At 38.8% G+C, this 26084-nt stretch overlaps 1 protein-coding gene across 1 annotated transcript in view; it reads right to left on the bottom strand.

The window, feature by feature from the left end:
- VWDE (von Willebrand factor D and EGF domains) overlaps positions 1 to 26084 on the bottom strand; it is an 83942-nt gene that overhangs the window by 26261 nt on the left and 31597 nt on the right. The window contains exons 7-16 of the mRNA XM_045288652.1: positions 24934 to 25142; positions 23814 to 24778; positions 22422 to 22558; positions 19833 to 19988; positions 19544 to 19648; positions 15488 to 15602; positions 11550 to 11800; positions 9783 to 10002; positions 8270 to 8407; positions 5170 to 5712 (exon numbers count right to left, since the gene is read on the bottom strand). Of these exons, the coding sequence (XP_045144587.1) occupies positions 5170 to 5712; positions 8270 to 8407; positions 9783 to 10002; positions 11550 to 11800; positions 15488 to 15602; positions 19544 to 19648; positions 19833 to 19988; positions 22422 to 22558; positions 23814 to 24778; positions 24934 to 25142 (2839 nt within the window). The remainder of the gene's footprint in view (positions 1 to 5169; positions 5713 to 8269; positions 8408 to 9782; positions 10003 to 11549; positions 11801 to 15487; positions 15603 to 19543; positions 19649 to 19832; positions 19989 to 22421; positions 22559 to 23813; positions 24779 to 24933; positions 25143 to 26084) is intronic.

The raw sequence follows: 26084 nt of genomic DNA on the forward strand, positions 1-26084 counted from the left end.
TCTAACTCTGATACCTAAAGCAGCCAAGGATCCCCAAGAATTGAAAACTACAGACCAATATTCCTAATGAACATTGATGCAAAAATCCTTAACAAAATACTAGCCAAGAGACTACAAAACTATATAAAACAAATAATTCACCATGGTCAAGTGAAATTCATACCGTGGATGCAGGGATGCTTCAACATATGAAAGACCATTAGGATTATTTGCCACATTGACATGGAAAATTAAATTAAAATCTATTGACAATATTAATAGATGAGGAAAAAGTATTCAACAACATTTAATACCCATTCCTGTTTAAGACACTAAAGAAGACAGGAATAGAAGGAAAATTCCTCAATATAATACAAGCTATATATGAAAAACAAGCACCCAACATAGTAGTCAATGGAGAAAAGATGAGAACAATCCCACTGAAGAAGGGAACAATACAATGATGCCTCTTGTCCCCTCTCTTGTTTAACATCATACCGGAGGTCCTAGCTAACAACATAGGGGAAAGAAAAGACATAAAAAGTATTCGTCTTGGGAAGAAAGAGGTGAAACTATTGTTATTTGCAGATAATATAATATTAGATGTATGGAAAATCCTAAAAGCTTCACAAGGGGAGTACTGGAACCAATAGAGGAATATGGCAGAGAGGCAGGATACAAGATCAACAAACAGTAGTTTATTGGACTGCTATGCACATGGGATAAGACCACAGAAGAGATGATCAAAAAGGTGGTACCCTTCACAAAATAGCTAAGCACAAATGGAAATATCTAGGGATACACCTGACTTTAAAAAAAAATTGTACGATGAAAACAATACACCACTATTATAAGAAACCAGGAGTGACCTCAGCAAAGGGAAGAATATCCCATGCTCGTGGATCTGAAGACTCAATTTAGTAAAGATGTCAGTTCTGCCCAAGGCATTATATCAGTTTAATACTATCCTGATACAAATACCAGAATCCTTCTTCAAAGAATTGGAAAAACTGTTTACCAACTTCATATGGAGAGGGAAGAAGCCCAGAATTAGCAGATACCTCCTAAATGACAGAGTGGAAGGGCTTGCTTTACCTGACTTTATCACCTATCATACAGCCACAGTGGTCAAAACAGTGTGGTACTGATACAATGACAGATACTCAAACCAATGGAAAAGACAGAAAACCCAGAAATAAAGTCATCAGCATACAGACAACTGATCTTTGATAAGGGCCAAAAAAAATATCAATTGGGAAGTGAATGCCCCCTTCAACAAGTGGTGCTAGAAAAAATGGATATCTACCTGAAGAAAAATGAAGCAAGATCCTTCCATGCACAAGAATAAACTCAAGGTGGATCGCAGACCTTGTGGTAAAACCCCAAACCATTAGGGACATCAATGAGGGAACTGGGACAAACCTAAGAACTTTGGCACAGGGAATACATAGGCTATTGAAAATAGGGAAGGACATAAATACAGAGGAGGCACAAATTTACAACTGAGATATACTGAAGATAAATCACCTACGTACATCAAAAGAATTCACACACACACAAAAAAAATTCACCAAGAGAGCCCACAGACTTGGAAAACATCTTTAGCAATGACACAACAGACAAAGGCCTTATTACTAAAATCTACAGTGCTCTGCTAGCTTACATTAAGAAAAAAAGTAACGGCCCACTGAGGAGGTGCACAAAGGACCTGAACAGAAGCTTCACAAGGGCAGAAAACCAAATGGCCAATAAACATATGAGAAAATGTTCCTGATCATTAGCCATAAAAGAAATTCAAATTAAAACAACTATGAGATACCACCTAACACTCTCAAAGATAGCCCAATTCAAAATATCAGAAAGTAACAAGTGTTGGAGGGGCTTTGGCAAAATAGGAACTCTCATCCACTGCTGGTGGACCTGTAAGTATGTACAGCCACTATAAAAATCAATCTGGCGATATCCAAAACAGATGGAAATTGAGCTACCATGAAACCCAGCAATCCCCCTACTGGGCATATACCCAAAAGAGGCAAGAAACAAACCACGGCCAGACATCTGTGCTTCAGTGTTCATTGTGGCCCAGTTCATAATTGCAAGGAGTTGGAAACAACCCAAATTTCCATCAACAGACAAATGGATTAAAAAACTGTGGTACATACATACAGTGGACCCCTATGCACCTCTAAAAAGCAGTGATGAACACATGAAGCACATCACCACATGGGAAGAACTGGAGGAAATTATGCTAAGCAAAGTAAGCCAAGAACAAAAGGACAAATACAACACGAGTCCACTGAGGTAAGCTTAAAAATGCAAAAGGGGCATAGGGGGAAAACTATTATATACCTACATTCCTGGGGTGAGGTTCAGGTACTATGGCAAGGGCCAGACCCAAGCCCTTGGGAGCCAACAAAAAAGGAGGGGAAAAGAAAGACACACACACAAAAAAGACATGGGTAGTGGGGGAACAAGGTAATAACCCACCCAAGGGCTCCTCCACAGAAGAGAAGGAAGGGACTAGATTTCAACCTGGTGCACTAGGACATAAATGCAACATACTGACACGAAACAGTGAACCTATAAAGAGGTCTGTGCAGCCAGCCCCACTCCCAACTACCTAGACAACCTATCCCCTCCCCCTCCAGAAGAATGCACTTCAGAGGACAGCACTAAAACTACAGCTCAGGGAGAGGGGTGTGTCTCATCAGAGCACACAGGAACAAATGAAGGGAGGAGCAAGAGTGTGGAACACATCCTGGTCCAGCAAGTCCCGGAGACAATATTCCTGCTCAGAGCAGCCAATGCACAGAGAGGACCATAGCCTACCAAGAGACATGACTTCCCTCACTGACCCATAGCGCTATGGAGGACAACACTGGAGACACAGTGCAGGAATTGTGCCTAATCTGACCCACCACACCAGGGGTGAAACACTAAGGGCATGCAACAGAGCAGCAAGGGAAGCAGAGCAATGAAGTCCCCGAGGAATACCAAAAATAGACTTTGGGGCCTGGCGTGGCACCCCATCAAACTTGACCAGACAGCACTCATAAAGGTCAACAAACAAACCTGGAACTATTTATAGGCTTTCCTTTTGTTGGTGTTGTTGTTTTTGTTTGTTTATTTGTTTTCTTTTGTTGATTTGTTTTGCTTTTCCTTGTTTTTGTGCTTATTATTGTCTCTACATGTCTACCTAGATAAGATAGCTGGGATAAACAATCCAGAGGACAAAACAACAGGGCAGATGGTCCCAGGGGGACATGAGAGAGGGGGAAGCATGGAAGGAGGGGGATTAAGGGGGGTGTCAACAAACCCAGGGACAAGGGAACAAGTGATTGAAAATCGACAGCAAGGAGAGTGTAGGATGCCTGGTGGGGCCTCATCAAGGGCAATGTAACCGAGCGGAATTACCAAAACCCAAATGAAGGCTGAACTTAATAGTGGGACAAGAGGAAAATAAAAGGAAATAGAAGACAGAACTAGAAGAAGGCAAAGGACATTTATATAGGTCTAAATATAGGCATGTAAATATGTAAATATATTTATATATGATGATGGGGAAATAGATCTATGTACATATATTTATATACTAAGTATTAAGGCAACAGACAGACACTGGGCCTCTACTCAAGTACTCCCTCAACACAAGAACATTTTGTTCTAATAACCTGGCATTCTGTGATACTCACCTTCCCTGACATGATCTATCACTGAATGCAAAATGGGTACATAAGGAAATGTGGTGAAGAAAGCTGATGATGCTTGGCTATCAAAAGATATAGCATCTGCGGTCTTAAAGGCTTGAAGATAAACAAGCGACCATCTAGCTGAGAAACAACAAAGCCCACATAGAGGAAGCACACCAGCTTGTGTGATCATGAGGTGTCAATGGGATCGGGTATCAGGCATCAAAGACCCAGCAGAGAAAAATCATATCAGTATGAATGAGGGGTAGAGTGGAGTGGAGACCCAAAGCCCAACTGTTGACAACTGGACAACCCTTACAGAAGGGTCACAAGGAAGAGACGCACCAGTCAGGCTGCAATATAGCAAGGATGAAACATACAACTTTCCTACAATTCTTTAATGCTTCCTCCCCCGACTATCATGGTCCCAATTCTACCCTACAAATAGGGTAGACCAGAGCATGTACAGTAGTACAGATAAGAGCTCACAGCACAGGGAATCCAAGACAGATAATCCCTTCGGACCAATATTGAGAGTAGTGATACCAGAAAGGTGGGGGGAGAAAAGGGGAACCAATCACAATGATTGACATATAACACCCTCCTAGGGACAGATAACAAAAAGTGGGTGAAGGGAGACAGCAGTCAGTGTAAGACATGGAAAAAAAATTTACAAATTATCAAGGGTTCATGAGGGAGGGACAGTGGGGGAGGGAGAAAAATAAGCTACCAAGGGCTCAAGTAGAAAGAAATCCTTTGAAAATGATGATGGCAACATATGTACAAATGTGGTTGACACAATGGATGGATGGATTGTGATAAGAGCTGTTAGAGCCCCCAATAAAATGATTTTGAAATATTTATAAATATATAGCCAGATATTTCTTCTTTTCCCAGGAGAACATATCTTAGTTTATGTAAATAAGCAAATATGTTAGAATCCGTCATCTCAAATGTAAGCTCCTACTGTGAGTTGAAAGTAATTAAAACCACAATGCTAATCAGGCCCATATCCACATCCTCATTGTATTTCCTAAGGTGTTTAATGTCAGGACAATCAATAGACCACCAAGGTTCTAGTTCCTCAACTGTATAGCACGAAAAACAAAACCCACTCTACAGATGAGGGTTTCTTGTAGATCATATGACACTACTGATGCAGGATGTCTCATAGACCCTGAAACAGAGTAGGTTAAGTACACAATGCATAGTATATGTAGAACATACATTATACGGTTGCAATAAGTAGAACATATATAGCTGTGATACTGCATAATATTAGCATTACTTTTTAAATTTTAATATTAATATTCACTTTTTAAAAGAAAAGTATTTTATCTGTCTTTCAAAATGTTAAAGCATAAAATGTAACAATAGGGTAATAACAAATAAATAACAAGTAGAATCAACAGAAATGAGTAAATAGAAAAGGATTTCTTCATAATTGAGTAAAATTTTAACTAGATAGTTTATTTGACTTTTCCAAAGAGTTTGACATTACCTTGGCAATTGATACCATCTCCGTAAAATCCAAATGGACAGCGTCCACATTTGAAGTGGCCATCTGAGGTTGCCACACAAGAAACACCAATGAAACAAGGTGAATCAGCACAAGGTGATAATTTGGTGGGCCCAGGCTTTTCTGGCAAGACAGTGATTGCTCTAGTGACTGATGATGTAAGCCCCTCCTTATAATGTGCATCGCCGTGGGAAGATCTGTCAACCTGAGAATCATACCCTTCTGTCTCTGTTTGGATGGTGCTCTGCACAACATCCTTGGCTTTGCCAAGGGAGCTTAAAGAGTTGAGATTGTTCGTAGGCACTTCCAATGCATCCAGACTGGGGTTTGTGTTGAGAGCTTGATCCAAATGTTGAAAATCAGACACATGATGGGGAATAAACTTCTTGGAATTATTCATTTGAGTTGCAGTTGATTTCAGTAAGTGTGAGAAGTGGTTGGTTGTGTCCAAAACCGTTTTGATAGTAGTAGGACTCTGGGTAACTCTTAGTGAATTCTCAGTTGATGGTGGCTGAAACTCTACCTCTAAACAATGGATAAATATAAAAGTATTAGTCAATAACGTTTGTTCATGCTCTGCTCTACTCACAGTGTTTGAGAGTCAGTGATTCATTCCTTTACTTAATGTCTAGAACATGTACTATAAGGACCTCTGATGGCCTGTGGGTTAGGCTGGGCTCCCAACTGCAAGATCAGAGGTTCAGATCTATCACCCACTCTGAGGGAGAAAGATGAGGCTATGTGATCCTGTAAAGATTTACAGTCTTGGAAACCCTATATAGGGTCGCTATAAGTCTGAATTGGCTCGATGGCTGGTTTGGATTTGGGGTGTATGTACGAATAAGAAACAGGAGCCCTGGTGGCATTGTAGTTACTTGATGAACTGCTAACCACAAGGTCAGCAATTTGAACTCCCCAGCCACTGCTCTGGGAGAAAGGATTGTCTTCCTAGTCCCCTAAAGAGTTACAGACTTGGAAACCCACAAAGCAGTTCTATTCTATAGGCTCATTATGAGTGAGAATTGACTTGATGACAGTAAGTTTTGTGTTTTGTTTTATTTTTAAGGAGCCCCAGCGGCACAGTGGTTAAGCACATGGCTGATAACCAAAAAAATCAGCCATTTGAACCCACCAGCTTACTTAACAGGCTCTTTGTTTAGAAAAGAAGGGTATTAGGTCACTTCAGAGTGCACGGTATCACGGTGTTGGGCATTAGGCACTAGATACTGAAGGGAAATGTAAATTGCTGAGATAGTAGGGAATGGTCCTTGCCGTCCTGCACTGTGTGCTCCTCTAGATAAAAGAGCCCTGGCAGTGTAGTGGGTTATGTGGTGAGTTGCTCACCACAAGCTTGGCAGTTCAAACCCACCAGCTGCGCCAGAGGAGAAAGAGGAGACCTTCTGCTCCTACCAGATTTACAGGCTTGGAGACCCACAATGTGTTATCCTGTTCTATAGGGCCGTGTGAGTAGGAATCAAATTGATGACTGCGAGAGAGCTCTAGCTAGGTCCATGGATTTGAAGCACAAGGCTATCTCCTAATATACCCACTGTAGTTGAGTCCGACCCAAGGCTGGGAATACTGATGGGCACAGCCAGCCTTACCTTTCTCCACAGAGAGGCGAGTGTGGTTAAATCCCCAGCCTTCTAAGTTAGCAGCTCAGTGTCTAACTCACAGAGACACCAGGCCCCTTACCTCATTAATAAACTATGTTTATGGTTTTAATCAAAATGAAAATCTCACTAGCTTCCTTACACCCAAGATATGGCTCTTTAATACTGTCTTCTGTAGTTTACATTTGCATTGAAATCTTCTGAAATGTTGACGTTCACCAATATTTTGGTCCTCTTTTTTATATTAGTATCCACTGCCCCTAAGCAATTTCATCCCACCGCTAATTTCTAAAGGATTGTCATTGTTAACTCAATCCTCATTTCTAAATTCCACATGGAGATTCCAGAGTGACCTCAATCTCTATCCAAACTGAAATTGCTATCCTCCCGTTTAAAATCACTTTTTTTTTTGCATATTGTACGATTGACAATTCTACTCCCATTCTCCTAAACCAAGCACTTGAAACTTACTTGTTCTTTTCTCCTTCCTGTTTCGTATCCACTCACTGACCAAACCGAGTCAATCTACTTCCTTAGTATCTTTTTCATTCATTCTCATGCCTCGCCTTCGGTCAGAGTTTCTATGATCTCCAAAGAAACATGCTCTTTGCCATCAAGTTAAGTCTGACTCATAGTGACCCCATAGGGCAGAGTAAAGTACCTCTTTAGGTTTTTGAGGCTGTAAATCTTTCCAGGAACAGACAGCCTCATCTTCCTCCTGGAGAGCGGCTGGTTGTTTCCAACTGCTGGCCTTGCGGTTAGCAGCCCAACTCAGAATCCACTGTGCCACCAGGGCTCCCGTGTTGTCACAGACTCTATTCCTGTCTTAGCTAGCTCTCCTTCCCACTTTCAGAATGTCTCGGCATCTTGCACACAAATGGGTCATTCTTCAGACTGCTCTTTAAATGAATATTTTCACATGTAAACTTTATCACTATCCTCTTTAATTTCTAAAACCTACTTAAAAATCCTACTTATCACATGATTCCCGAGTCTGGCCAGTGAGCTGGCCACAGACTACCTTTCTAGCTCTTCCTTCCAGTGCTTTAGACTGAATGTTTCACAGTTCCTTAGGGTGCTGTGTTGTTACCTGTTTCTATAGCTCTTCTCATTCGGTTCCTTTTTCTCTGCTAATCTGACACCTCAGATACAGGTCTAGTGAAACTTCCCTTGCTTCACCCCTTTCTGTAGATGTGATTCTGTGAGTAGTATGTCTACTATTCCCTGTAGGCAGGCTTATTATACTATTGGACAAACTTAACTGTGCTTTTTAAAAATGATATGTCATACTCTCTGTTATAATATACATTAAGTCCCAGGGCATGTCTTATTTACTTCTTCATTGACTTGTTGCAGGACCCAATGCATATGCACTGAATGAGGGTATGGGAGAGAGAGTGACCCGGAGTGATTTTAATTGATTAAATGCAGTAAAGAAAACACTCATATCACAAAGCACAGACTTTTACCATGACACACTTTTCCATCACCATAAAGTCCTTTTGGACATGAACCGCAATGATAGGCGCCAAAGGTATTGAAGCACTCTACTTTTGGAAAGCAGGGGCTGGATTCACACTCATCGACATCTTCCTGGCAATTTTTGCCTAAACAAAAGATAGATCAATAGTTTGAGAGTTGTTTGTTTTAAAAATATTTGATGTCCAATCAGGGACTCATTATTTTATTTCTTCTACCCTTTATGTATGCCATTTTACCCCTCAAAAGAAGTCAAATACATGATGAGGGGTGAGTGAATCCTCTTTGAGAACACATTACACATGTATGTCAAACCTAAAGTTACTAGTGAATTTCATTTAGCTATCAGACTTCTTAGAACATAAGACTACCTAGAATTAAGGTAGTTTAACAAGTCAACTAATATTTTTAAAGCACAAAATCATCATATGATAGTAATGCTATATTGTTTTTTAAAAGTAATTTTAAAAAAGGGCATTTTAGAACAGTTTCCCTCTTAACTTAAAGGTTCAGCTTAGTTATTATGCTGATTGTGAAATTCCAAGAAATTTTTTCAGTGTGCTAGAAAATTCAGTGTTGAAATTTCCCTTAGTGAATTTTTTTGAAATAAAATAATGCTTTTTTGGTTAACATTTTCAGTGGATGAATAAATTCATAGCCATTAATAGTAATATCATACAGAAAAAAATATGAAGCATCCATGGAGTGAAACAAATAATTTCAAGTGTCAATAGCACAATATGCTCTGTTCTAAAGTTCCAAAATTTTATCTTATAAATAGATCCTAATGATGATTTTCTAAAATTCTAAAATCCTGAAAAAAATTAGAAAAATCCCTTAATGTTATGGTTAGTCTTGTTATAGTTTTAAATCATTGTATTCAAGAAAATTATCAGTTAAATTATTGCATTCTTACTTACTTAATACTTATATCTATTTAAATGAAATAAACTATTGGTATATATATTTATATTTTAAGGCCTTGATTAAAGGTTATCAGGTATATACTTATTTGGAGTTACTGGAATCAAGTATTTTAGGGCAATTAATCAGTCAGCAAATATGCTAGAAGTTCATTTCACTTTAATCTAACTTCATACCATAATATTTCTAAATTAATGAATAAAAACAAAGTCTCTTGAGTGGTTATTTTATGTTGCCTTAGTCATATTTGTATTTTTCCATATTATATTCTAACAATACATTTCAATATATTTGTACATCTCAAATATAAATAAAAATATTTAAAAGTCTACAAAACAAAACACAACCATATAAAAATGCTATTAAAACTAAAAAAACAAAACAAAAAACATCAAGAGTACAAGTAAGCAATACACAACCAAAGACTATGGATAGCAAATATATTTAATGACTTTTCATGAGAATTTAAAAATATATCAAAATTTCTAGGATCATCCAGATGCTTGATGAGCATTCCAAGGACTTTTCCTTTCTACTGTGTTCACATTCTACTTTCGTCTACAAGGAACCAGAACTTACCTTTGAGCTCAGATGGACAATCACAGGAGTAATTGTGAACACCACGAACACATCTGCCACGGCCACAGGGGCTAGACTGGCAGTCAGCGATGTCTACTCCACAATGATCACCCTGAAAGCCAGGCAAGCAGACACACAGGTGTGCCCCACTTCCCGGGGAAGAGTGAGTATCAGACACACATGACCCACCGTTCAAGCAAGCACAAGACTTCACCGTCACCTACAAGAGAAACAAAAAGTTATCCTAGTTTACGGCCCTGGAACCATGATAAAAATGCTTGTTTATGTGCAAGTATGACCAAATCACACGTTTTTGTAAATACTTTTTTTAAACATTTAATAACGTGGTATTTTTATTTTAAAATGCTTTAATCTGACAGTGAGAATGCTATCAGCATGCAGACAGAATAGAAGTGCTGGGATTATTTTAAAATATTACAAAATAAATTTCATAAGGAAAGCAGACACCTGATGAAAGGAATATCTAGAAAGCAGTGAGGCCCCTGGGGCAGGCCCTGCATAATCACTGGAACGACGGGGTTAACGTGACATAGGAATGCATTTTTTACTACAGATTCATGGAGACACAGGGCACAAAGCAGTTTACATGTATTAAGACCTTATGACCAATGAAAAAGTAACTAAATCTTAGAAATGGAACCATAGTTGCTCACTTGTCATTTGAAGTCTTTGTTTCTAATTCAATACTTGAGATTCTGTCGTAGTCACCACTTGATGGAAAAGTACATAAAGTTAACACAGATCTTTAATGGAAGGGGTCACAAATGAATTTTCTATCCTTGTCATAGTTGGATGCAGAAGAAAATGGTCTAGGAATTAGTGATTTCATCCCTATTTGCTATGATCGAAACTCTCTCCTAAGGTTTTAAGTTCTTACAAAGAATAGTTTAAAAAATTATGAAGTTATGACTATTGTTAAAGATTGATAGAAACAACCTAATTGCCCATCAATGGAAGAATGGATAAACAAACTCTAGGATATGATGCAGCATTAAAGAATAATGATGACTGCAAAGAACATAATATAGAAGACAATGTTTTGAGTGAGGCAAGTCAATCACAAAAGAACAAATATTGTATGAGATCATTATTATAAAATGTCTAGAAAAGGGTTTCACATCAATTAAAGAAACACTTTTTGATGCCTACAAGCGATGAGAGGGGAAGGGAAGATAAATCACCAAGTAGAGGGTAGACAAATGGGAGAATGATGAGGCTTTCTACTTCCATAAAGAGTTACTATTTCAGAAACCCACAGGGAGTTCTAACCTGTTATATAGCAGATGCCATCTAAATGGTTCTGACCCATGAGACAATACCCACTGAGGGTGGTCAGGAAAAAATGATGGAGTCAGGGATAGCCACTAGGGAGAGTTCAAGAGTTACTGGCAACTTTTAACTCCAAACCCAAACTCACCGCCACTGAGTCAGTTCTGACTCACCAAGACTCCCCTGTGAATTTCTGAGACTGTAACCGTTTTAGAGTAGAAAGCCCAGTCTTTTTCCTTCGGAGCTGCAGGTGGTTTCAAACTGCCAATGATGAGTATCGCAGCCCAACAGTAACCACGACACCACCTACTGTTATAACAGTAAATACTGTGTCTAGAACAATAAATGCTGTTATCTACCCAATCCTGCGATAACAGTGACCTACAGGGAGATGCCTGGATAGGCATGCGGGCTGGATGGGTGTGAAAGGGAGAGTGGGGAAGTTTGAGTGACATTTAATATGATTACAAATATTACCTCGATCATGACTCTAGTTTCAGCATTACAGTCATCATTAAAGTGTAATGTAAATTGCTGAGGGCTATGCGACGGGCTCTCCCACACAAGCAGTCCTGTAGGGGAAACACTTGCTCCTTCAGGACCAGAGACTAAGGTAAAATGGATGTCAGAGCCTTCTGGATCAACGGCCATGAATTGGTACACGAAGCTTTCCCCATAAAACACCTGAAATGTGTCTTGTAGTCCTTGAATCACTGGAGGCTGGTTGTCTGTAACAGAGAAAACATTTACTTTGGTATCTGTGTAGAAAAAGAAGGAAGTATGATGCAGAGGGCGCCCATTAAGATGCTGCTAGAATCCCTATAGCTGCCTTCACCACTACCACGGCCACCCTTAATTTTTTTTCTTTTTCACAAAGCTATTACAATTCTTTGAACTGTACACAGGTGCAAGAATTCAAGTCTTGCTATGAAAGCATGAAAACACTTTGAACATAACAGAAATACAAACATTTTTGTTGTCCCGATTGACATAACTCCTTTGCTATCTGAAATTATTTCTCAGCTTTCACCATCTCACTGCTGGTTCTCTCACCATTTCCCTGCTTCCGCCCTCATTGCCACCCACTAGACTTCCCTTTCTCTCCTTCCTCCTCCCATACCATCCATGATGGACTTGTTCATGGCACGCTGCTAACCTTTCTGGGCTGCATCTCATTCTCGGGTTACATAACATTGGGGAACCATTAGCCACGCTAATCAAGGATACCAAGTGGTACAAATGGGTAAGCAATTGACTACTAGCCAACAAGCTGACAGTTAAAACCCATCCAGAGGCACCTCAGAAGACAGACCTGGTGGTTTGCTTTGGGAAAAATCACAGTTTTGAAAACACTTTGCCCAGGTGGGTCACTATGAGTTGGAGTCTACTTGTGGGCCACCAATGCCAACACAGTCGTACCATCATCTGTTCCTTGGAGATCTTTCTCTTTCTTTTTTTTTTACATTTTATTGGGGGCGCTTACAACTCTTGTTACAAACCATACATCAATTGTATCTGACATATTCATAAATGTATCCCATCCTTCTTTTCTAGACATTTACTTTCCATTGAGCCCTTGGGATCAGCTCCTCCTTTTTACCCTCCTTCCTCACACCCCGAACCCTTGTGGCCCTGATAGATTGTAGATTGTTAATTATTTTCAAATCTCACACTGACCACTGTCTCCCTTCCCCTCTGGTTTCTGTTGTTCTTCCCCCTGGCTGGGGTGTGTGGTTATGTGCCATTCATTGTGATCCGTACCCCCCTCCCTCCCCACCTATCCCGCACTTCCCCCTACCCTTTTGGTATCTCTATTCCCTTCCTGTTCCTGGGTTCCAGGTGTTGTGAATTTTATCTCTTGCCTCTATATACCTTTGTACATACTCCCGTCTAGTCTAGATTGGGAAGTGGCATTGAGGTTGTGATAGCAGAGCGGGTGAAGAGGCCTCCAGGAAACAGAGGTATATTGCGTAACCCCTTAGTGTTCTCCTGCATCCTATTGACTCACCCCTCCCTGCAGCCCCTCTGTGGGGGGATGCTCCATTGTCCATAGATGGGCTTTGGGTCTCTGCTCCAACCTCCCTCCATTCTCACCAATGCATTTTTGTTTGTTTACTGCTTGTTGTGAATCTTCTGATGCCCACTGCCCAGTCTCAACACCTCATGATCACACCGGCTGGTGTGCTTCTTCCATGTGAGCTTGTTGCTTCACTGTTGGATGGCCGCTTACTTCAAGTCTTTAAGATCCCAGACATGATATCTTTTAATAGCCGGGCACTATCCTGTCTTCACCACATCTGCTTATGCACCCATTTTATCTTCAGCGACCGTGTAGTGGGGGGTGGGGGGTGAGCATCACAGAATGCCAACTTGTTAGAACAATGTGTTCTTATATTGAGGGGAAGTATGAGCTGAGCGAGGCCCAAGGCCTATCTGCAGCTTCAGTGTATTGCCTTATAAATATATATATATAGGCCTATACCACTATTGTTATAGATTAATGTATTTGCAGAAGTGCACACCTCTGTTAATCTCCCTATCTGTGCCTTTGCTTCCTAGAGCTTGCCTCTGTTTCCTTTCGCCTTCCTTGGAGATCTTTCGAGTGACGTGGATTACATATTAGTGTGTGACTATTTCAGGGGATAGAGATAGGTTTCTTTATGTTCATGAATGATTTAACACATCTTTTCATATTGCTTCTATAAAAGGCTTACAGAACACTCGCCTCTGTAATCAGTGGAAAAGGAAGGAAGTGTGATGCGGAGAGCAGCAGATGGGAAAGGCAGTCTCGTTATGTTGCAGCAAGCACAAAACTATGTTTGCATCAGGGAAACATTGATGGCAAGAGACTGTGGATCAAGTGTTATTTCTGCCTTGTAAACCCTTACCTAGCAGTTTAATTTATTAATAATTACTTTCCTCATCCTCAACATAAAATAAAGGGAACAGATAATCTTTTAAGATCTCTTATATATTTTGATACTCTGACTCTGATGAATCTCTCTCTCTCTCTCTCTCTCACACACACACACACACCAGACCCACTGCTTTTGAGTCAATTCCCACTCACAGCTGGCCTTAAGGGCAGAACAGAACCATCCCACAGGGTTTCAGAAGCTGTATATCCTGATGGCAACAAACTGCCTCTTATTTTTCTCTAAGAGAAGTTGGGGGGTTGAATTGTGACCTTCTGTCATCAGTCCAATGCTCACCCCACTGTGCCACCAGGGCGCCTTTGAATTAAGACTACATAGTCTTCAAACGCATGCACACCAATGCAGAAGTTACATTCTATTTCCTTTGTCTCCTACACTAAATTCTTCCCCATATTTCCATTGTCTTCTCAGAGCACCCCATGAGTCTTATTCCTGAGCAGTGAATCTTGTGGCAGATGATCTAGGGCAATAATGCCCCGACATGTATCGTAAAGCACTGCCTACGTTTTCATGACTCCATTAGATACAACCACAGGAGGTTGTGGGGTGACTGTACCATATGATCGAATGAGGCCTTTATCTTCTCACCGAGGGAAGGGACTCTGGGGGCATACACATGTGGACTTATACACAGCTCTATTTGGGCAAGTGAGGGTGGCTAAGTGGTTATGTGTTGGACTTCGATCCACAAGGTTGGCAGTTTGGAATCACCAGCCATTCCACGGGAAAAAGACAGGGCTTTCTACTCCTATAAAGAGTTACAGTCTCTGACACCGACAGGGGCAGTTCTGCCCTGTCCCATCAGGTTGCTATGACTTGGCATCAGCGTGATGGCAGTGAGTTGTTTGTTTTTTTTTAATTTGGGCAAGTGATGTAGTCATCTGGTACTTGACTAGAATTTGATGCATTTACCATCCCAATGTTAGACTCGCAGAGTCACAGAATGATGGTGCTGGAAAATACTTCATAGGTTATTGAGTGCAAGTATCTTACTGAACAGAAGGGTAACGCTTGGGTAGTTAAATGGTCCAAAGCCTTGTCACAAAAGCAGTAAATCTAAGACTAAAATTTAGGTCCTTTTTCTCAATGTGATATTGTTTTTCTACTAAACACACTGACATTTGTTCATAGATTTTTGGGAGCTATAAAATGTCTGAGAGACCAATTTGCTAGCAGATAATTGGACTTGCACAAACATATATACCTGAATTATTCATTTCCATTATCCAATTAATAATTCACATTGGTTTCTTTATTAAATATTAAAATTAAAAATCCATGCCATATAAAGTATAAATCATACATATTATAAAAAGAAATAATTTTATGTTTTCTTCCAGGAAAGATTACACATTTCAGAGAACTGTTATAAGGAATCTAGTACTCATCATCTTAAACAAAATCATTTAAGTAATGGCTTACAACTTCTTTAAAAATATTTTTGTAAAGGAATACATAGATTAGTAAAAAACAACTTACTTTCTAAAAATGACCAGGTAAATTTTGAAATGTTAGATCTGCATATCAAACAAGGGCTGGTGGGATTTCTGTCCCCTTCAACATAGCAGAGACCATCAATAAAGCAGACTTTTTCCTGATGAAATTTAAAGAAGAAACAAAACACCAATGAACATAAACCAGAATTTGTATTTTGTGATGGGAAAGACTACTTAGGGGGTTCGTTGTGTATGTATTAATGTTTCCCATGACATTGAACCATAAACCTGTTTTGATTAGGAATTTTTTTCTATTCCTCAAAATTATAAATACATGCTTTAAAAAAGTATTGCCTGTATGTAGATGCCTATGAAAGTGATCAATTGAGAGGAATAAGAAAATGTGTGTCCTGGTGTAGAAGTACTGGACTTATAAATAACCTGGAAGAAAGCTTTCAATTTATTTTTGGCTTTTTGTTGCTAAACTCATGCTGGGAACATTTTATTTCTAAAATAATGCAACTTTTTTTCTTGCACATCTCAGTGTTATGCTCCCTTGGTCTAGCAGTTCACGGTGTCCTGTGATCACAGCCAATCAGGGCCAGATCCTGCCATAAATATCCACACGTGGTAATGGGCATCATTACATACCGTGGTTGAGAAAAAGCTGACACAGAGAGAAATAACACTTGTTTAAGGCAGTAATCACTTTTAACACAGGAAAAGACCAACTTTTGTTCATGATATATACACATAGCTCATTTAGCAGTATTTCCTGTAAAACACTGGAACATTTTCAGAACACTATACAAAATCCAGAACAAAATAGTGCCAAGAAAAAAAGAAATACCAACCTCTAACAGCATTTTAAAAGTACTTAATGTATGACATATAGAAGTGGAATACTTTAAGAAAAAACAAAAATCATGGAACTTCTGAGCAGCAGAAACTTCTTACTGACATGATCTGATTGCTATGCTCACGACGACCAGATTTAAAACTGAGAAAAATGATATGTGGTCCATATCAATCAGTATTGTTTATCTGCTTCTTAGTAGGGCAAAGTGATTCTGAGTCAGCAAGCAATATGTAAGACGCCTGTTGATAAGCTCAGCTCAGACTGCCCCACTCTTCTGTGGCCCATCAAGTGGCACATAGCTGTGCAGTTAAACAAAACTATTGCCCAGGGCTGTGGGGAGAGGGGATTATTCTTAATAGCATCTATGCATTTGACAAACTATCCAAATGCAAGTCGCCACAAAGAGGATTCGATATCCAAGATAAGATATTTTACTTGAAAATTATTACTTTTGGGAAAAGAACATATGTAAGAGTGAAAGGTTGAATATTTCTATTTGAATCTCCTTGATTTTTTTTGCGGGGGGGCGGGGCAGAGTAAACAACCCACCACAAGAAAAAGTTAGAGGTAAGAATCTTCCATTGCTACTTCAATAGCTCGTGTGCAGAGTAACAGCTTTTCAGAGTTGCAATGTGTTACGAAATCAGTTCTAACTTGTAAGAACTCTAACTACAAGAGAATGGAACACTGCTCAATCCCATGCCATCCTCACCCCACTGCTGTTGGAACCCACTGCTGCAGCCGTTGTGTCAGTGCCTCCTATTGAGAATCCTCCTCTTTTGTGTGGGCCATCTACCAAGCATGATGTTTTTCTCCAGGGACTGAGCCTTCCTAATAACATGTTCAAAGTACGTGCAAGCAAGTTTTTTTGTTGTTGTTGTTTTTTAATTTTTTTTTTTTTTTGTAAGCAAGTTTTATCAACTTGGCTTCTAAGGAACATTCTGTACTTCTTCCCACCTTGATTTGCTAAACTTCTTGGCAATGTGAGGTCTAGTTAATATTCTTTGCCAACACCATATGCAAATGTATAAATTTTTCTTCAGTGTTCCTTATTCACTGTCCAGATTTCAGATGCATATAAAGTAATTGAAAATATCATGCTTGGTTCAAGGGCACTTTAGTTCTCAAAGTGACATCCTATTTTAACACTTCTAAGAGGTGTGTTGCGGCAAATTTACCCAATGCAAGATTTCATTCGATGCTTTGATTTCTGCTTCCAGGGTGTTGATTGTGGGTCCAAGAAAATAGAATCTTTGACAACTTCAGTCTTTTCTTTGTTTTTCATGATGTTGCTTATTGGTCCAGTTGTAAGGATTTTTGCTTTCTTTATGTTGAGGGGTCATCCACACTAATGGTTGTAGTATATTTACGTGCTCCATGTCTTTTTCATTTTCATCATGCAAGGTTATGTCATCTGTAATTGTCAAGTCATTAGCAAATCCTCTTCCAACCCTGATGTTCTTCTTTATGTAGTACGGCTTCTTGAATTATTTTCTCAGCATACAGACAGGATACATATCCAGAGAGGATACAACCCTGACAGACACCTTTTCTGATTATAAACCACACAGTATTACCTTGTTCTATTTGGTTTATGTATAGGTTCTACATGAGCAGACTTAAGTACTCTGCTAGTCCCATTTTGGGCAAGGTTATATATAATTTGTTATTATACAAACATTAAATGCCTTTGTATAGTCAATAAAGCACAGGTACTATATCTGGTAAAGTCACATATATAGTTGATGCTATGGAAAAATATATTTGCAACGAATAAATTGTTTGTCATGCAAAATTCTATTATTCCATCTCTGACATCATATCCACCACTAATGTCAAAATTTCCAGCTACTGATCATTCTTTTGTATTCAAATCACCAATTGTGGTAGTTACATAATCTGTTGTCAATTTGACATTCAAGAGTGAAGGGGTTTAGCCTGTCAATCAGGTCGCAGCTTGATTTCCTCAATTGACGGAGCTAAGGAGATAAAGAGCTCATTGGAGGTGGGACACAGGCTGACTCCCTAGGAGACATTGCAGCTGACAAGACACATAGAGCTAGGTTAGTGTCCTGAACTTGAGGGGCCATGTGGAGACCCCTGCCAGCACTAAGATGCCTACAACACCACTGGATCCACAAGACTTCCACCCACTGGCCTGTTATCTTTCTGCATTCAGCATCATTGCATTTGCTTTGTGCACCTGAAGAGGACTTTATAGATTGTTAAAGGACATATGGGCTACTATCAGACATATGAACGCGATCTGGACTGGGCTGGGATGTTTCCCAATATTCAACTGCTCTTGTATATAAAGCTCTACCCAGACTAACACACCAATCCATTCCATATTACCAATACATCTTGATTGCATCAAATTCAGAATGCAGATGTTGATAAAAATCTTCCATTTCTTTTGTCATTAGAGTGTGGTGAGTAAATTTGAATAACAGTCATGTTAATTGGCTTTCCCTTTAGGTGTACAGATATTATATTATGAATGTCAGCATTGTACTTTTGACCATGAATGCTATGCTATTCCTCACCAATTTGTCTTTCCTGACATAGTAGGCCACATGTCTGATTCAAAATAGTCAATACTAGTCCATTTCAGCTCACTAATGCCCAAGTAATCTATCTTTATGCATTCCATTTCATTTTTGATGACTTCCAATATTCCTAGATTCATGCTTTGCACATTCCACATTCTGATAATTAATGGCTGTTTACAGCTGTTACTTCTGATTTTCAGTCATGTCACATCATTAAATGATGGTTCTGAAAGCTTTCCTGTATCCACATCATTAAACTCAACTCTGTTTGAGAAAGCGGCTCTTCTTCAGTCATATTTTGTGTGCCTTCCAACCTGCTGGGCTCACCTGCAGACACATCACCAGACAATGTTCCTCTACTGTTTATAAGGTTTTTACTGGTCCATTTTTTCCAGAAGTAGTCTGTGTCAGTGTTGAAGGTCTGCTGAAGCCTGTCCTCTATGGGTGATCCTGCTGGTATTTAAAATGCCTGTGGTATAACTTCCAGCATCACAGCTACATACAAGCCACCACAGTTAGACAAACTGATAGACCAGTGGTGGGTTTCTAACAGAGGAAAGCTTTTCTGAAGCTTAAATAAATTATATACACTTGAAAAAAGTTTTTCTCTTGTTTTTCTAATATACAAATGGAAAAACCAAAAATACAAATCATGTAAATATTCAAAAAAAAGTGAAAAGATACATACCTTCATAGTGCATGAATCATTTTCATAGGGACCACAAACTTGACAAGTGCTATCATATATGGTCATTATTTTGGGATTGCTGAATCTATAACCATCATTAGATGCCTGTAAGATGTAGTTTGTAAAATAATTTAGTCAAAATGTATCCACATACATTTAATATACGATTTTAATTTATAAATAGTTGCTTAATTGATATATAAATATATATATAACTTAGCTTCCTTTATGTATAGTGGAAACTAAGTTCGTATTAACATGTAAAGTATACTTGGGTTGCTGGTATTACCTTTATTTGCCACTTAACAATTGGTTTCTCGCCCAACAGACTCGTGGTATCAGATTGAAAGATATCAGTGGGAAGCTGACAATCAATAATTCTGCTGCTTTGAAAAACAGTGTGGACGTAGGTGGGATCTCCAAAGACCCATTCACTGCTATTATACTGATAGCATAATGAGAAAACAATTCATCTGTTAAGTTATGGAAATGCTGGTTATAAATTTATGTAATCAAAGTATACAATTTAAAATACATGCCTGGTATAATAGTACATATAATAAGAAAACAGGAATCACCTTGATACTGTTTTATTCAGATAATGAAAGACACATAATTTGATTAAAAATTGCTTTCTCAAAATCAAGAATCTATTGAGGGCTCAAATCAAAGACTTTTACTAATATTGGCAATATAAGACTGATGAGTACATAATGGTTTTTGACCTACACAGAATGATGAAGGGGCTCTATTTTATATTTTCCATTAATCAATATTTTTAAGTATGTGTAAGGTGTATTTTAGTGAAAAATCATCCCCAAAGAACATATACAACATAATTTTTATATGGATGTGCCAGATTTAAAGATGCAGTGATTGAGAAAAAGCTGCCAAGTCTAACTAGCAGAGAGAATGAAAGCCTCAAGTGTGAAACTCACCCTGAGAGAAATATGATGAGGACTATATTCCCTAACTTATAACAAAGGGAATCTGGAAAGCTAGTATTCCACCATAGGAAAGCCTCCACTTTGGTAAGTTAGAGGTAAAATCCAAGTACATTATCCTGCTTTAAATATCGTTCCCACAGATTCTCCCCTAACAGCTATGCTGCCTTAAAGTGAGCACGTGGTTGATTCTATCTCCCTACAGAAGCAGACATCCTGTTGCTATCTCATCCCGCCTTGTCACCCAGCCCCCTCATACCTTCCCCAATGCAGGTATTAGGTTTTCTCACCTATGAGCTCTGGGACCTGAATATAGACACCACCCACCTTGTGATGCCTGTAACTACTGAATATGCATGTTTTAAGGCTACTTATAAATGGCCCAAGATAGTAAAGGTTCCCTTTCTCTTCTCCCAATTCCACATGGACCATCAAGAGGGGCTGCGGTGAGCATGCTCCCATAAAACGTATCTGTCTCCTTTGCTGTATTCTCTCTCCGATCTTTCATATCCTCTGTGACTTTACTATACACTTAATCTATTATCGCCGTACAATTGCGCCTACTGGCCCTTCAGTTGTTGAAGGCTGGTTTCCTCTGACAGCCTAAAAATAAAGTGGTGCCTCTATTGCTGGAAATAAAGTAAAAGAGTTTCTTATTTGTGCCCTTGGATCAGAAATAGAGGGATGACATTCATTATGTCTAGAAAGGTCAAGGATGTACAAAGCATCGAGGGTTGTCATAGGACAGAAGCCAGACGTTCAAACCTGCAATAGTGAAAGCTGGGGCAGCTTCACCATCAAATAAATATTGAGAGTATTGAAGGATTCCCCATAAATTGAAACAATTATTCATTGGTTCAAAATGATAAGTAAAAAACGGAATAAATAGATTAAGAAGAAAGCTCAGCTCATTCATTTTAATAAAGTCATTGATGAAGTTAAGATACCATCTTAGGCAAGTGATGAAAATTTACACCATTAGTAATGAGATTTATTAACACTGCACAGTAGTTGAGATACTGTCCACCATCAATTTGTTATCTTTTTTTGCCAAAAAGTATAACCTCATCTAATCGGGAGAATACATCAGGCAAACTCTAATTAGGGAACATTCCACAAACTGATCGGTCAGTCCTCTTAACAAGTTCCAAGTCCGCGAAAGGAGAAGGAAGCCTGAAGAGCTGTCGTGGTCTGGAGGAGACTGAGAGAGATGATAGGCACAGGTGGACCCATAAGCAACATCAGGATGAAGGAGAAAAGAATGGAAATTGTCAAGATTTCATGTCATTTGTCCCACAATCAATATTTATGGAAACAGCGGTTAATAAATCAAAGGATGTATTATATGGGGCAAATCTGCTGCAAACGATTTCTTTACAGTGTTAACGAAGATGTCACTTTGAGACTATGGTGTGCCAGACCCAAGATTGGGTATTTTCAATAGCCCCATCTGGATGCAAAAGCTCAACAGTGAGCAAGGAAAAGCAAAGAATTCATGCCTTTATATGATGTCAATTCCATATTGACAACGAATATGGAATATACTATGTACTTCCAGAGAATGAACAAGCCTGAGTCGGAAGAAGCACACCCAGAGAGATGCTTAGAAGTAAGATGGTGAAACTTTGTCTCACGTACTTGGAACATGATATCAGGAGGGACCAGTCCCTGGAGATGACATCATGGTTGGTAAAGTAGTGGGTGAGGGAAAAAGAGGAGGGCCCTCAGCGGGATATTCAACACAGTGGCTGCAACAATCGGAAATAACAGCTAAACTCTTCTAGGTCAATTTGGCTGAGACTTTGTAAAGCAAACAAAGGAATAAACTCATAAAAGTTATGCCGTTTAAATTGGCAACACTAAGCAAATCAAATGTAAAAGAAATCTGAATGGTTTACAAAATCTAATTATTGTCAGTTCTTTAATTCACATACCTGCAGTTTAGTGACTTCACATTTAATTGATGATAATTCTTTGAAACCTATTCCAAAAACTCTCACCATTGCACAATTATATTTTTGAACATCACAAAATCCAGCATTCTCAAGCTCTATAATTTCAGGAGCTTTGTCTAATAGAGAGAAAATGAGAAAATAGGACTCCTTTTAATTACAGAAAAAAGCAATTAATTCTAAGACTCAAATTAAAAGCATATGAAAAATAATATTTCAAATTATGCCCCAAATATTACTTACTATATTAATTAAACCATTAAATATTGAGTAATCTGGTATTGGTAGAAGTATTATCCATTATTAAACCAATAAAAATAGTACACAGTCATTACTGGTGCATAAATAGACAGGTTTTATTAATGTTTTAATAATATTTTTATATCAATAAATGACAAGTGTTGAGAAATTATTACTAGAACGGTCTACTTCTTGGTTTTATCACTTTGATTAGTGCCTGATGGATGAGTTACAGGAGAAATAATTTTTTAATATAGAATTCAGTTATCAACACAATACACTAAATTTACAAAATTTTAAATTCAAGTTTTAGAAAATGTTTTCAAAATACATGTTGGCTACCATCATAATACTTTTTAGAAGTTTTGGTGCAAAGTGGAGCAGAAGAAACACAGCACAACTATAATAGAATAAGAGAATCCAAATATATTTTTTCAAGAAAAATAACAAAAAATGTTTAATCACTTAACATTTCTTAAAGAAACACACAGAGGAACAAATAGTAAATTTAAAATGCAATGTTGAATTCATTTTCATCTATTCGACCAGGATTTAGATTACGTATTATATGGCATCACGGCTCTGCTGCTGGAGAAACCAAACTCAAGTAAGACAACATGACCCACTTTCGTGAAATTTTCACCCCAGCAGAGAAAGCCGTAATAAATGAAACAAGTGAGGAAAGACTGACTTCTTAGATACTGACAGTGATGGGGACTGGAGAAGCCTCCCTGCAGTGACGGGTCAGGGCAGACGTGGAAAAGGTCAGAGGAAGAGCGTAAGGAACTACTGAGGGTTGAGCTCCAGGCAGAGGGGCAGCTTGTGCAAAAGCCACGAGGGCAAAGGAGTGGGACACTTCAAAGGGACTCCTCGGAGCGTGGAGGCCACTGCGTAGGAGCAATGGAAACAGGGGATATGTTCAAGACAAATTGCATACCAGAGGACACTGTGCCTTCTAGGCTAATATAAAGACTTGTATTTGAAACTTCTTAAATTTTTGGAAAGTATTTTATTTACTAATTAGTAATCGGAGGGTGGTATTTCTGTATAACCTAAGTCAACCCTATGACGGTAGAAAAACTGGCTATGATCAAATAGCATGCCCAGTATCAAACTCAGGGAGCGTTTACTCACCATACGCACTGCTGCAATCATAGGAACCAAAGCCCGGGAAACACGCGCATCCCCATTCCATGCACTGTCCGTGGCCACTGCACAAATTCGGGCATTTTAATACCCAAAGAATGTCTTCAATCAACTTGCCATATTCTTCTGTGGTATATTTTCCCTCTTCCAAAATCCTCTTTTCACATTCATTTTCTAAAAGGGCCACACCTGCTTCTAGCCAGCTAAGATCATCTTTTAACTGGACATCCTTAACACACATCTCTATAACACTGTCCAATCTCTTGCCAAGAAAAGCAAGACAGTGTCTTCCTATGCTGGAGTTGGCTACAGTCTGCCGGCAGAGGGCCCAAGTGTCCTGTTCAGAGAGACCAGAGGGTGTGGGCCAGGAAGGGAAAAACTCTTGTTGGACATCATCCGAATGGTCCTCTGGGAAAAAATAGCTAAACTCTTCTAGGCCAATCTGGCTGAGACTTTGTAAAGCAAACAAAGGAGGAAACTCATCAAAGCTATGTCGCTTCCATCTGTTTTGTGGTTTCCACCCCATTTCTTGGACGTCGCTTCCCTGGTCTTGCGTGTGTCCCTGCTTGTCCAAAATGGCTTTCACATCTCGTATTTCATTGCCAGGATGCGTTTGTAAATATAAGTCCACTTTACTTAGGTTTATGTGCTTTTTCTCTTGAGGAAAAGAATTCAAATCGTTTTCTTCAGATATATCCTGGTTTATATTTCTGAAAAGAGCTTCTGAATTGATATCCTCAGAGGTGATATCTAATTCTGGAATCAAAGAAGAGAATCTACCATGGCTGATACCTCTGCAACGTGAAACAAGTTCTGACCGATAGACATTGTCCAGAAAATTAGAAGACAGATGCAGTGAAGCAGCACCTGCTGAACAGTTGCAATAAGATATTTTCCCAGATGATGTCAGAGGAATCGGTGGTATATCAAACATGCTCTGTCCTGGTGAAATTCTTCCAGGTGGGGGGGGAAAAGAAAGGTTATTTGGACAAGAAGTTTTTCTCAAGTAATGTAATGCCAAAAAAAAAAAGCAGATAATTCATTTACCAGTCATCTTAAACCTTTTAATGTTAATACAACATGGAAGAAAAACAATGTACTTTCTTACCTCCATACATTAATAAAAGCAACAAGATCATTAAGTCTATTATCAATTTTGATCCCTTTTTTATCATGGAAATCATTTTCTGGGTTTCCGTCAAAGGTGCCACAAAGTCCCAATGTGTTTTTGTAATCTGAACTAGGGGCCCTGATGGTTAAACTCATGCCCCACTCACTCAGATCAGCGCGGATAAATGCTCCAGAAGGAAACCAAATCTGAAATACAGGAAACAGCATAGGGGGAAGAGATGTTTCAACAGTATTCAGTATCGCTTAATAAACACTCTTATTTTAGAAATATGAAGCTGCCATTTATTTATTTGATATGAAGAGGGAATACAAATGCTAATTTTGCTGAGCCTACAAGTTTTCTTTTATGAATCTATGTTAAAAATAACAGATGTATATGCCTTTTGCTGGGTTGAAATTTAATTTCCATATTCATCTTTTTATTGACAAATAGTTCACAACTCTGTTCTTTAATTTTAACAAACGTGAGATATTTTATTCAACAATTAAAACAGCTATAAATCATGACAGTAATGTTTACCAGATAATATTTTTTAATAAATATTTAATACAGAGCTAGAATATCTATATTATTTGTCAGAAAGTTTCTTCCAACAACTAGCAGATTTATGTACAGTGAAACAGCATATCACCGGCCTGGAGTCACAGTAACAATGGTTGCTATGTGTGAGTACTTGGTTGCTGACATTTTGTAAATCTTTCTCATTGAGGAGTTTCCTTTTCTTCCATTACCCTTTGCTTTACCAAGCATGATGTCCTTCCTAAAGGACAGATCCCTCCTGATAAAATGTCCAAAGTACTGACTGTCTGCTACCAGGGGGTACCCCCCAAAAAATCAGAAAAAATTTCAAAACTATGTACTTAAATTTTTTTACAAAACAACCTTGTCACCTTCAACGTGCTCTCCATTATATTTAATACATTTGTCAAATCTGCAATTCCATTCTTGGAAACATTTTTTAAACTCATCTGTTTGGATGGCTGAGAGCACCTCCCTTGTTTTTTTCTTCACATCAAACTGCCATCCTTTCATGTTCCTCTTCATTCATGGAAATAAAAAGAAGTTGCAAGGAGAAAGGTCAGGTGAGTAAGGTGCATGCAACAAGATAGGCATGCTTGTTTTTGCCC

This window comes from Echinops telfairi, unplaced genomic scaffold (assembly GCF_000313985.2).
Source record: "Echinops telfairi isolate 266 unplaced genomic scaffold, ASM31398v2 ScPeMD7_23;HRSCAF=83, whole genome shotgun sequence".
Lineage (NCBI taxonomy): Eukaryota > Metazoa > Chordata > Mammalia > Afrosoricida > Tenrecidae > Echinops > Echinops telfairi.